We start from the raw sequence: 12430 nt of genomic DNA on the forward strand, positions 1-12430 counted from the left end.
GTTCGCCCATCGCGCACGTGACCTTATCTAACGAAGATCGCTAAAAACTGTGATTGTGGTGGAGTCAGGCTGACCGAACTGATTAAGCACAAAACAACAATACCACTCATCTCTTGGACAAATATTTTAGAATAGTTCTCGTTTTCTTTTCGAATAGTCTCGGTATTCCCAGAGATTTGCACCTATAATTCTTTTGTTGTAGTCGTTCTATAAGATCGTGATACCTATCCACCTCGTTTTTGTGGCCTTATCTTGTCACCATCTGGGCTCTATCTCCGACCCGCCATGTCCATCAACCCAACCATGAAGTACACAACCGTGCCCTACAAGCCCAGTGGGCTGAAGGTCAACGGAAACAACAGCAATGAAAACGGAAACGAAAACGAAAATGAAAGCAGTTCAGGCAATATTAACAATTCTAGTTCCAATACTAAGAATGTCACAGCCAAGAAGAAGAGAAACAGAGCCAGAGGCAATGCCCATGGCAACCAACAATATGATGCTACTTCGTCTATTTTCTCAGACTACGACGACTTGGATTTGCATGAAGACGACAACTCGCTGTATATCTTGTTTAATCCCATTAAACCTTCGGCCAGAGCTGGAAACACAGAGTCTGATATCTTATCTTTGACTGATACTCTGAACACACATGATAACGTGTACTACTCAGATGAAGACGAGGAGTATTCAGACGAGGAAGAAGCCGATGCAGACATAGAGCGAGATGTCGCAGTCCGTGATGTCATCGAAGAAGATGACGAAGAGCATGATATAGACGAGTCTCACTATAGAGGCAACTCCAGATGGAAGAGACACCTCGATTCGACTATCACGCGCAGCGAACCCATAGTCAACAACAACAGCCTTCTGAACAAGATACAGAGCTGGTACCAGCTGTCGATGTCAGAGCACGCCTTTGTGGACGACAATATCGCCAGCTGGAACCTTGACGAGAACTTGATGGAAACCAGTAGAGAAGTAGAGGTGGCAGTAGAAAGCCAAGATCCCACCAATAAATTGCTTCTCAACCAGTTCTATGGCGACGAGTTGTTCAAGTACTTTGATCAAGACGAGTTGGACAAGTTCCGCAAGTTCAACAAGTTGATCGATATCAGAAAGTTCTTGTTGGAAAAGAATAATTCGGCAGCTACAGGTGCTGCACCTTCAGCATTGAGTCAGTTGATCTACAAGTTGTTACTTTTGAACAGAAAGAACACAGAAACGGTTATAGACACTAATATGGAATTTGCTGGCTTTGCTGGCATGACAGACTACGTTAATTACATGAGCAATACAGCAAATATTCCGGCCAGATCGGTGTTGGTTCATCCTACGACATTCTCAGACACTACAGGAGGCTCGTCGTTGGTATTATGTGGAGGTGTAGGCTTTGGTGGAAGTGCTTCGTGGAATGATATATAGAATATCGTCTTGTACACTATGTGTGATAGAAGGTCAAAGGCCAATGGTAGAGTCATTTGGGTATTATATTTTACGCTGGTCGGTATGGTTTGCGAGTATGTGTAGAATTGGATAATAATCTATACTATAAGAATAATGATATGACATTGTATGTTTGTGGTCAAGATTAGAACATTTTTTTCAAACTAGTGGCTAGAGTTTTCAAACCCAAAGGAACTCGAACGGATCATAGACTCTTTGTTCACACGAGCGACATAGAATTTTCCTATTATCAAATTTTTAATACTCATGCCACGGACATATATATCGGCAACTGTATTACTGTAACTGATTTTTGAAGCAAGACTTTGTTCCTTTGCCTTGCTTCTAAAAAATAACGGAACCGGACTTTCAAATGACACATTTTTTTGCGGCAATTCTTGACTTCTTTTATTGCGAGGGCTGCAACTTTTTGGTGGGAGAATAGTCAATATGTTATAGCTATGGATAATGGAAACAAAATGTATAGACAACTTTCTTGCAAGTGAACAAGTATGGGTACCACCTTACAAGGTATCGATCATATGAGTAGTTGATTTTATTCAAGTCCAAAAATGATAACTATTGAGCCAGAGATGGCTGTGGAAACATGTTTTAGCTACAAGAATCAAACGAACGAAGTAGTTGTTGCATAAGATGTCGATATAGACGAAGAAACTGTAGTGCCACAACTAAAAGAGCCGTACATTGCGATAACGCTACCAAATAATGACTTCGGATAGTAGAAGGAGCGTTTAAGCATACGACGCAGAGAAGGTGTGTATTACAAATTGATTACACCTAAAATACGACTTGCTCTATCTTTTCTCGTTAAACAGGGCACTCACTATCTCAATCTTCCTACACCGTGTGTGTATAACTTAGAGTGGTAGACAGTAGGCATGCAATCCTGCTCAACTTCATAGCATGTAATTTTGAGCCCTTTCAGTAAGGAATTACATATCTAACAACAATAGTTTGAATTGGTTGGTATTTTTACCGAAGAGTGAAATTTACTTGGAAATATCTTTACTGGTGCTTGAATAGGTTGTGGTGTCTGACTTAGAAAGAGGTGTGGAGGTTCTCCATACTGGACGACCGTCGATGGAGATTTCAATCACATTGACATTGTCGGTATCGTCATCATTGTTGGTGAAGTTTAATGTCAAAAAAACAGTGTCAAATTCGAAGTCATAAAACTTAGAGAAAGTAGCACTCAAACCATTTGCTAATTTCTGTTTCTCGTAGACCGTAGTATTCATGACTTTTGCCTCCAAATCCTTTCATAATGGTTTTCGATTACTTGCATAGGTTCACCATCAATTGGAGTCAATGAAACCCATTCATCTTCGTAATATCCAAAGGGTCTGATGGAATCGTTTGAATAGTGGTATCGAGCAAACAAATAGAAGCAAAATGAAAGCAATGATAGAATAATACTAATGATGACACTTAGACATCTATTGATTGAAAGGCAAAAGCCGACTAGAGACATCTAAAGCACTTCGGTAGTATTTGTTATCTTGGAAGTAGTAGGTATCTCTTTCAGACACTATTTCATCCTTAAACTCTTCTTCTGACATTTTGACGTGTCGAGAAGAAAATATTTCAAATATAGTTTCAAAAAGACAACTGAAATTTGTTACTATATTTGAATGATTGCAACTAGGCGAGAGGCTCAAAAAATATTTCTAAGCCAATTCTTATCAGGGAAAAAAATACTCCCCACAGAGTATCACAGGAGTAACAAGCTGTATTTGCTTAACCATTTTATAGTACAGTATTACACAATTGGTACTCCAGGACGGTACGAATGTAAACAATTTCTAGTTACTTGGGTGTATCGAAGGAGATTTCTACACCATCATTGGTGAAATTCAAAGTAGATTAATCAGAGTCAAATTCAAAAGCCTGGACTTTCCAAGGCAAGAGCCGACACTGTCTACTACCTTGGTAATGTCTTCCAATAATACAATATCAGTTGCACTCAAAACATCGTCTTGAGGGTTTTGCCAGACATTCAATATTAATTGACAACAGCGAAGTGGTTTTATATACTATTATCACGTCCCCACAAAATCGGAACCACTTCAACAACTGCAGATGAGACAAAGAAGACACAAACCAAAAATAGCATTGCTCGACCTTCAGGAATAAAAATTACAAGAGAGACTATTTATATAGCTTGAATTCCGCAAACCGAATTTTTGGAACTAATTGTCTCTTTTTCCGCCAAGACTCTTTGACATTGACAGCTACAATGTTATTTGGGATATTATATCTTTTATACACTCCAATAGAGGCTATTAACACTCAAATATATATTGGTTTGATCAAACAAGTTTATCCACCTAAAGTAGCACAGGCCTACATTGATGCACGAGAGAAAGCAGAGAATATTCTAGTTGAAAGTTTCAACTCTCGTGAATAAAGTAAACGGAAGCCTTGAATGGTACAATTGCTATCTGGAGGCAATTGGTACCTCGAGGTTCAACTTTTGCCACGGTGCGGGTTCGTGCATTTCTCGGTCAAGTCCAAATGTTGATGATATAAAAAGGTATGGTGTATTGTAGAAAATAATATACATATTTAAACATGGAATACATTTATTGAATGGCAACTCTTACTTCATAATTCATCTTGTAGGATTATGGAGTACATCATCTTGCAACCTTTCCCAAAAGGTCAGAACTCAAAACCCAGTGTAATTGAGTGATTGGATACATGAAATGCTGATCCATATATTGTAGGCTATTCAATTTTTCAGGAACTCCTGAAAATGGCCAAAATAACATTCACAAAGTTAACCTACATTATCACAAAGTCTCAGTGTACAATTCTTCTTTAACAAGCAAATTGCATGCAAAGTCTTGACAGATGAGTAAATCCGAAGTGACTCTTTGCCTTGCAGTTTGAATTAGCAAAGATACCCGTTATCTACACAAACGCTGAGAGTTTTTAAGTTACGTTTTCCAGGTTTGTGGTTGTAGATCTCGTATCATAATGGCAATGCTTTCAAGGAAGTTGACAGCTATTTTGCCTAGGATACTTTTTTGTTGTATTGCATTCGAGTACATTCTGATGACCTTCTCCTATAAGTTAATTCAACTATAAATGATTTCACACGTTGAAATGGATAATTTTGCCCTCGATCAGTAAAGGTATGACGAGAGGTAGAGATCAAATGTGTATAACATATATGGAACGACTGCAAAATCATTTATTTCTGATCTACGGTAGAAGTAATTCACGATCGTACTTTCCTTTGGAACTAACTGGCTCCTCCCATTAAACAGACTACAGCTCAATGTCCAGAATTCCATACACAAACAGGAAACGGGATAAATAGTCACCTTTTTTCAAGACTTTATATCTTGACCTCTCTTACACTTAGCAAGAGTAACTTCTACTCACAAAACGGACACAGACCTGCATATATACAAATTCCCAGATAAGCTCACGTGACGTAATAAGATCTGATATATGGCTCATTTTGCAACCAGATCTACTGTAGCGAGAATACAATTCAGAAGAATAATTCATGACTTTATTCTGACTGTTTATTCACATGTATGTATATGACTGTGAAATTGTGAACATTTTCGTATGCAACTTTGCCGTGGCACATCTATTAAGTTTCTAACGCACTAGGCTGGCTCTGGTCTCTTTCGTTTAATGGAGCCATACAATCACGTGACGTAAGTTGGAGAAAGGATCTCGACGAGCGAAAAGTTTTGCGAGTGAGTCTGATGGAAAACTCTGAGACTCCGACTACTCAGTGAATACTCTTTTGGAAACAAGTACAAGAAAACTTCGGTGGTTGTCTATCACGTTTGTTCCGTCACTGCCTTTAATATGAGTGGATGTATGTACCCCAGTATCTTGTCATAGCTAGTAAACATATCCATAGCTATTGAGCAGAGCTTGTCGTATAGAATGTCTATACACTTATAATAATCTATACTAGAGTATACACATATTGTTTACTACACTCCATTGCACTACTAACAACACAGTTCGCCTTCTTGACTTAGTAAAGTTCTTCTTGCCGGTGTTGCCCGAAGTCGAATGGCCCGTTGAAGCCATTTCGTTCGACGAGAGAATTGTCTTCACTGTGGGAAGTGGTATCATTTATCTTGTAGGACAGATTCCTATCTATGGTTTGGTGCCTAACGCCCAGTTCAAGATCGAGGATCCTTTCTTCAGCTTCAGATCAGTGTTTGCCATGGAAAAAGGCACCTTGTTCGAATTGGGAGTCTTGCCTGTTGTTACTGCAGCCTTCTTCTGGCAGTTGGCTGTAGGCTTGAAGTTGGTCAATGTCAACTTGGGTCTCAGATCTGACCGTGAGTTGTTCCAAACCGGTCAAAAGTTGACCAGTTTCGTTCTCGCCATAGTCTATGGTGTTGGACTCATCTATTCCGGCTACTACGACAACGCCATCCGTGGCTATGATCCTTTATCTGACTCTACTCCTTATGGCTGGTACGGGTTGATTCTCTTTCAGTTTCTCTCGTGGTCGTTCATTATTACTCTTATCGTAGAAGTGTTTGACAAGGGATATGCCTTTGGAAGTGGAGCCTTGTCGTTCTTGGCCTTGCAGACTGCTACCAACTTGATTGCCGAACTTGTAGGTCTTGAGATTTTCCCAATCAACAATTCTAACAAGTTCGAAAGCTATGGTGCACTCATCAACTTCACAAGAAACTTTAGCTTTGACATTTCCAAGATCGGTACTAACGTCTACAACTCGTTCACCAGATTGCAGTTGCCCAACTTCACGCTGTTCTACATCACTGTTGCTACCACCCTTGCTGTGGTCTACTTGCAAAACTTGAGAATCGAACTTCCTATCAGATCCACCAGAGCCAGAGGTATGAACAACGTTTTCCCAATTAGATTGTTGTACACTGGAGCTTTGCCAGTGTTGTTTGCTTATACTGTTATCGCCAACATCCAGTACTTTGGCTATCTCGCTTACGTTGTCTTGCAAAAGGCCAACGTCTCTAGCTTTGCACTCTCCATAATTGCCAGCTTCAACTTGGACTCATACTCCAACCGTTTGAACTTGACATCTGGAGCCTTGTACTTCTTCTCCAGTTCCCCATCGTTGTTGAGCACTATTCTCTCGCCTATCAGAACCGTAGTCTACTCTGCCACCGTCATTGTCTTGGCCACCTGGTTCGCAGAGAAATGGAGTTACATCTCCGGCTCGGCTCCAAAGGACATTTCCAAACAATTCAAGGACCAGGGGATCTCTATTTCCGGTAAAAGAGACATCTCCATCACCAAAGAATTGTCTAGAGTTATTCCAGTCGCTGCTGTCTCAGGCGGCTTCATCTTGGCTGCTATTGCTGTAGCCGGAGACCTCTTGGGAGGCTTGGGTAAGAGTGCTGCCACAATCGTAGGTGTTTCTGCTGCTTTCAGTGTATTGGAAGAGTTCATGGTAGAATACCAACAAAATGGTGGAGCTTCGCAGCTTTCCGGTGCTTTATCCGGTGCTGGCTTCTTGTAGTCTTTTCACTCAAAAGTGACATTACTGTACCTCATCTCGTACGACTAATGTTTGATTTCCATCTTCATAGTTTTTTTGTTCATATCTGATTCGTCATTGCTTGTCAAAGTACAAGATGTTCATATCCCACACGGACGTGGGTGTAATCATAATTAGCGTTAATATAAAACAATATCATTGATAGGAAGTGTAGGTGAATGTAAATGATTGCAAAAAAAAAGATACGATGAAGAAAAAGAAAAATAATGACTCCGACGCGGTTCGAACGCGTGCATCTTTACGATAGTAGAACTTGAGTCTACCGCCTTAACCACTCGGCCACAGAGCCTTTATTGAAAAACATCCTTTGTAGCTTCCACATCCGAAATTATTATCACGCGTTTATCATGCGTATATCACGTTTTCTACAGTTTTCTAAAAAAAAAACTAAAAAACTAAGGATATCACCTAGTGTTTAGGTAATATCACCCGGAGGTTTTTATCTTAGGATTTCCTCCACCATCGGTATGGATTAGAGGATGATTTATATACTTTGTAGTAGATAGGTTGGACTTTAGTCGTAATACATGCCATTTCGTAAAAAAAAAATCACGTGAACATTTTATACTGAGCCCTTTACATCGTATAATCTTTCCATTAGTTCAGCATATTTCGTGATCACCAACCTTGTGGAATTCTAAGATTTTATGCTGAGGACAATTGGCCCTTTTCTGGTTTTTGTGTTATTATGTAGTTCTAATGTATGCTGTATTCAGAAAAATGACTATATGTTCCGTTTTTCAATAAATGTATACGAATTTGAAGCCTTTCTTGTAAGAACAACTTTTGCACCCATTAATTTCACTACATCTTTAAACATTTGAACATGTATTTGAGAACGAAGCAATTACATCAACGCAACAAATACATTTCAAATCGCAGATCACACTATTCCTTACACAAAGTATGTAAAATATTCTTGTATTTCCAATATATTAATCATTATTACATTTATATCCATTTAGTCGTTATTCTTCATCAGCTCACCATATTCAAGCTTTCTCCGTCAAAGTAATCCAATAATGCCTTATCAATCCAATCACATCCTGTATCCGAAACTGGAGACAACTGTCCAGAGAGAGGAATATCAAATTGTTCAACTCCACTAGGGAAGAAACTGCTATAGCCTTGCAAATTGGAGATGCTGTTTCTGTGAAGGTCAACATTGTTGGCCGTAATGGCACTATTACCGTTATTATTGTTATTATTGTTATTATTACTGGCATTGACAACAAGTCCAGATCTTTGGTGCTCAACGTAATTACTAGCTTCGTTCAAGAATGGTTCCCCTGTGTAGCCAACCGAAGTGCTAGTCTGACTAGTGGAAACAGTAGCTGTATCTTTTGGATCATACAGCTCAGTACTGTAAGTTCGACTAGGTTCAGAACTGGTATCATTTATGGAGTCGCCCAAATTCATCTTTTCTATGCTGATCTCGATCTGAGGCAAGCTGTCCTTTAACTTGGAATACAATTGGGGACGCAATGTATTCAAAGACTCTCTAATGTGTCTGGCCAACTTACCAGAAAGGATCCAATGCATAGAGATAGGGTAAATCGCAGACAATGAGAGCTTAATGTACTCGGCATAAACATCCATTTCACTAGGATCTAAGCCTGATGTCCTTGAAATGTCGTTTAATAGTGTGCTTTCAACCCAGACATATGCACTGATATGAACCAAGGATGCTAAAGCAAGAGCACAGGCAAACAAGGGAGTTCTTTCTGTGACCTTAGAGGCATTCGTATCGATTAATACTTGGGCAATCGAGTTTGCTGCTTCAATGGTTTTTCTCGTTTCTATAATTGCTCTGGAATCCGCGTCAGTCTGTGTTGGCAAGTCCTTAGCTTCGAGCACTTCCTCTCCACATTTAGGATTCTGAGGCGAGTTGATTTTCCACAAGAACGAGAATGGACGGTGGACAAATATTTTGGCATAGTTGCACAACAAGATAGCTTGATGGACACCTTCGTTGACAGTACCATTTTGTTGGATCAAAGGCGGAGAATTATACATCTGAGGCTCTTCTAATTTCATTTCCCAGCTCGAAATGGCAGCTTTCATCCTTGTAAGCATGGTGTCGATCGGTTTTTTCTCGATTATCTGAATATTCAACTTGACCGAGTCCGTGACGAGTTTCGCGGCTTCTGATCTGCCCTTGTAATCGAATACTTCTCTTGGGGGAAATGATGGATAGCTGATATGAGATGGTAACGAGTCAAGAGTTGTGATAGTTCTCCCGTCAGCAGAGCCAATAATAACATCAAAGAAGTACAACTCCCAGTATGTTCTTCTGGCTGCGTTGAGTATACTGCTGTGGGAAATGTGTTTTAATCTGGAAGAGTGGAATAGTTTCGGAGTTTTAGAAGGATCGTCAGATTCTGGCGATAGCACAGGCACATTAGGCAAGCCCTCATCCTTATCGATCGTGTTGATTTCCAACTCCTGTAATAAGTGAACACAGGAGTGTCTAAGTTTCTTGCTGAAGACATGGAGAGAGGAAATATGTGCTACAATTGATACAAGCAATAGCACTTGGATGGACATAAGGTCCAACTCATTGTTAGTTTTGATAAGCTCAAGACACTGGATTAATCTGTCTGAGATCAAGTCGATGTTCTTGGAATAAATATTAGACGTTTCGCCCTCACCTACGATTTGCATTATCAAAAGAACTTCTCTAGCCACTGAAGGTGTAGCAAGGTAAACAAGTAATTCGTCATTGGATGGAAAAAACGGATGAGCTACATGGAACTTCTCATAGTACTTCTTGAGAATGTCATCCTGGTTGAGGGAAGCCAAGTTGATAAAATGATCTGCGTTGTGGATCTTGAGTCCGAAGTCAAACTCACGGAAAGAGACAAAATTCTTCACTGGTTCGCGATTTGCAAAGAGACAATCTATATTTCCAACAGAATGGTCTAGCTTGATTCTCTTTCGGATATTGTTTAGGATCTCCACCTCCTTCAGGTCCAACGCTTTCCCGTCGGGTCGACTCTGGAAATACTGTACGGCATGTTTACCTGGACAATTGAGTCCACTACACTTGGTGCTGTCTTTAGCACAAGGTAACTTGTACAACTCGTCGAAGAGTTCACTTTCATCATTGTTGCCGCTTCTGCCCCGTACATTGCTATCCTTGCCCTGGACAAAGTTAAGATCCTTGGTGGTCTTCATTAGCGCGAAATCCTCGATATCTTGTAGTCCTTCACTCGCACCGTTCTTGTTGTCAGCTTTTCGTGATACACCTTTCTTTCGCAGACCTCCTCTATGGCTCTCTACATAAACACACTCCTTATTGGCTTTGGCACAGCGATCACATACCGGCTCCTTCCCATCGCATTTGAAGTGTCTCTTCCTACACTCGAGACATGCTCTGCTCACATGTTTTCTTTGTTTTGTTTTTGACGTTGCGTCAACTTCATTGGTTTCAGCCATGACGATATTGGTAAAAATAAGATGCTGAGGTGATCGGCAAAGCTAGTATGAGCTTCGTATAAGAAAAAATGGGTAGAAACTGAGGAACGAGTAGTTCGCAGCTAAAAGTGAAAGGGGTAGTGGTATAAGCTGGATATGGTAGCTCTGATAGCTGTGATGTATTTGTTGAAGTCGCAGATGGTGATGAGTTGTGTAATCTTTATGTCTTTGCCTTTATTCAAACCAGCATTGGTTGAAAAAACACAATTGCTTTTACTGATTTTTCAGCCTACATCTAATGAATCATTTTTATTGATTGCATAAGAAATGCCAGTATAGTTTGACGGGGTTTGGGAGACATGACCCAATCACGTGATAAACACCAAACCCCGCACACACCCGCATAAGCATTTCATATATTAGCAGAGGGTCGTACCGGTTCCAGCCGATGGTACGAGATAGGAGTATGAGTGGCTCTTCGCGGCGGTACAACTTGAGAAGATAAACTTAACGAAAGGGGAATTTAGGGACGATAGTACTGAAATTTTGCCCGATACAGAGTCAGACTGAGTCAGATCTACAAAACACATGCCATTGAAAAGACTGAGAAGAGCTGAGATTATCAATGATTTATTGAGAAAGTGGTGTCTAGAAATAGACGAAAAGTTTATTGCGTGGAATGTGTTTCTGAACTGACGAACCAGTACTGTTAAGTTTCAAGAGAGGAATTCTGTTTCTTGACATTATCAAGTCTTGAGTGTGCCTGTACCATACAGTCTGTGAACCCACTAATTAAATTTGGCCTCAGCAATGAGAAGCCTAGCGGACTCATTTGCTGTCGCCGATGACATTTTGCATTCGGTACGATATGTCAGAATATGGATCGCCTTAGTAATCGTTTCTTTCTAGAAGTCCATTTCGCAGCCATTGCAGATCTTATATGTGGAATCTCTTATCTATTATATATATCACGTGCTGCATCACGCTCCATCTTTGATAGGCACACACGATTATTCAGATATCATCACTTCTTTCGTATTCTTCTTCTTACCAGCAGACGTAGATATAGGGTCTTCGTTTTGACAAACTTGTCCTACCTTGAAAACTTATAGATCAATTGCCTCGTAATGGAAAACGACATTGACATACCTCCGCCTTCGTACAAGATAGTCTTGTTGGGTGACTCATCTGTAGGGAAGACATGTTTGGTACACAGATTTATTACGAACAAATTTGACCAAAATACGGCGAACACTATCGGGGCAGCTTTCATCACCAAAAAGTACACATCTGCGAACAAGCCAGATAGGCAGTTGAAGTTTGAGATCTGGGACACGGCCGGTCAGGAACGATACCGTTCACTTACTCCTATGTACTATCGTAATGCCAAAGTAGCGTTAGTTTGTTTTGACATGAACAACTTTGAAACGACGTTCAAGACTGCGAAGTTCTGGATCGAGCAGATTGAATTAAACGGTGCTACTGATGCGTCAGATCCCATAGAAATACGGCTCGTGGGAAACAAGATGGATTTGTTCGACAAGCCGCAGCCAGAGGATTTAACGGAAGAACAACAGAACAGGGCTAAAGACCAGAAACAGGAGTATATAGACACCATAGAAGAGTTCTGTAGAACTAACAACACTATCACCTTCCACAGGACAAGTGCGAAGGATGGCAGTGGGGTGACGGAGGTATTTGATAGCATTATCGATAATCTTGATGATGATTTCTTCAAGTTTTATTTCGATAAAAAGAGGGCCGAGTTGGAGGCTGGACGGGACGGAGACCAACTCTCGAATATATTGGGTAGCCGTCTTCAGAATACCGCTACCTCACGTTGTTGCTGAAGGCACTCTTAATGATAACGACTACTACGACAAATACCTATGCATAGATAAGGTATCAAGCATGTATTGAATAAATTTTAATGACAATGTACTACATCTGTAATATGTGCGATGATAGTCATATAGCTTCTATAACAAGAATAGTATTTCTTCTTTTCTGTAATGACAT

General features: G+C 40.2%; 4 protein-coding genes across 4 annotated transcripts; 3 read left to right on the forward strand and 1 right to left on the reverse strand. All coding sequences in view use genetic code 12, as the record gives it.

Annotated features, from left to right (window-relative positions):
• Positions 1-285: 285 nt before the first annotated feature.
• PICST_28380 (predicted protein) lies at positions 286-1425 on the forward strand (the record flags this gene model as incomplete). Its single annotated transcript, XM_001387397.1, has 1 exon — positions 286-1425. One exon carries the CDS (start codon positions 286-288, stop codon positions 1423-1425), a length of 1140 nt encoding a protein of 379 aa, XP_001387434.2.
• A 3803-nt stretch (positions 1426-5228) lies between these two features.
• Positions 5229-6955, forward strand: SSH1 (protein involved in co-translational pathway of protein transport; the record flags this gene model as incomplete). Its single annotated transcript, XM_001387398.1, has 2 exons — positions 5229-5308; positions 5460-6955. The coding sequence occupies exons 1-2, from the start codon at positions 5299-5301 to the stop codon at positions 6953-6955; spliced, it is 1506 nt and encodes a 501-aa protein (XP_001387435.2). The 5' UTR covers positions 5229-5298.
• A 949-nt stretch (positions 6956-7904) lies between these two features.
• Positions 7905-10432, reverse strand: MBT1 (MADS box transcription factor; the record flags this gene model as incomplete). The annotated part of the gene is made up of 4 exons (XM_001387814.1): positions 7905-8062; positions 8096-8245; positions 8297-8334; positions 8359-10432. 4 exons carry the CDS (start codon positions 10430-10432, stop codon positions 7973-7975), a joined length of 2352 nt encoding a protein of 783 aa, XP_001387851.2.
• A 1106-nt stretch (positions 10433-11538) lies between these two features.
• On the forward strand, positions 11539-12261 carry YPT53 (GTP-binding protein of the rab family; the record flags this gene model as incomplete). Its single annotated transcript, XM_001387399.1, has 2 exons — positions 11539-12014; positions 12045-12261. The coding sequence occupies 2 exons, from the start codon at positions 11539-11541 to the stop codon at positions 12259-12261; spliced, it is 693 nt and encodes a 230-aa protein (XP_001387436.1).
• Positions 12262-12430: the final 169 nt, after the last annotated feature.

The sequence above is a fragment of the Scheffersomyces stipitis genome, chromosome 1, assembly GCF_000209165.1.
Source record: "Scheffersomyces stipitis CBS 6054 chromosome 1, whole genome shotgun sequence".
In the NCBI taxonomy this organism is placed as follows: domain Eukaryota; kingdom Fungi; phylum Ascomycota; class Pichiomycetes; order Serinales; family Debaryomycetaceae; genus Scheffersomyces; species Scheffersomyces stipitis.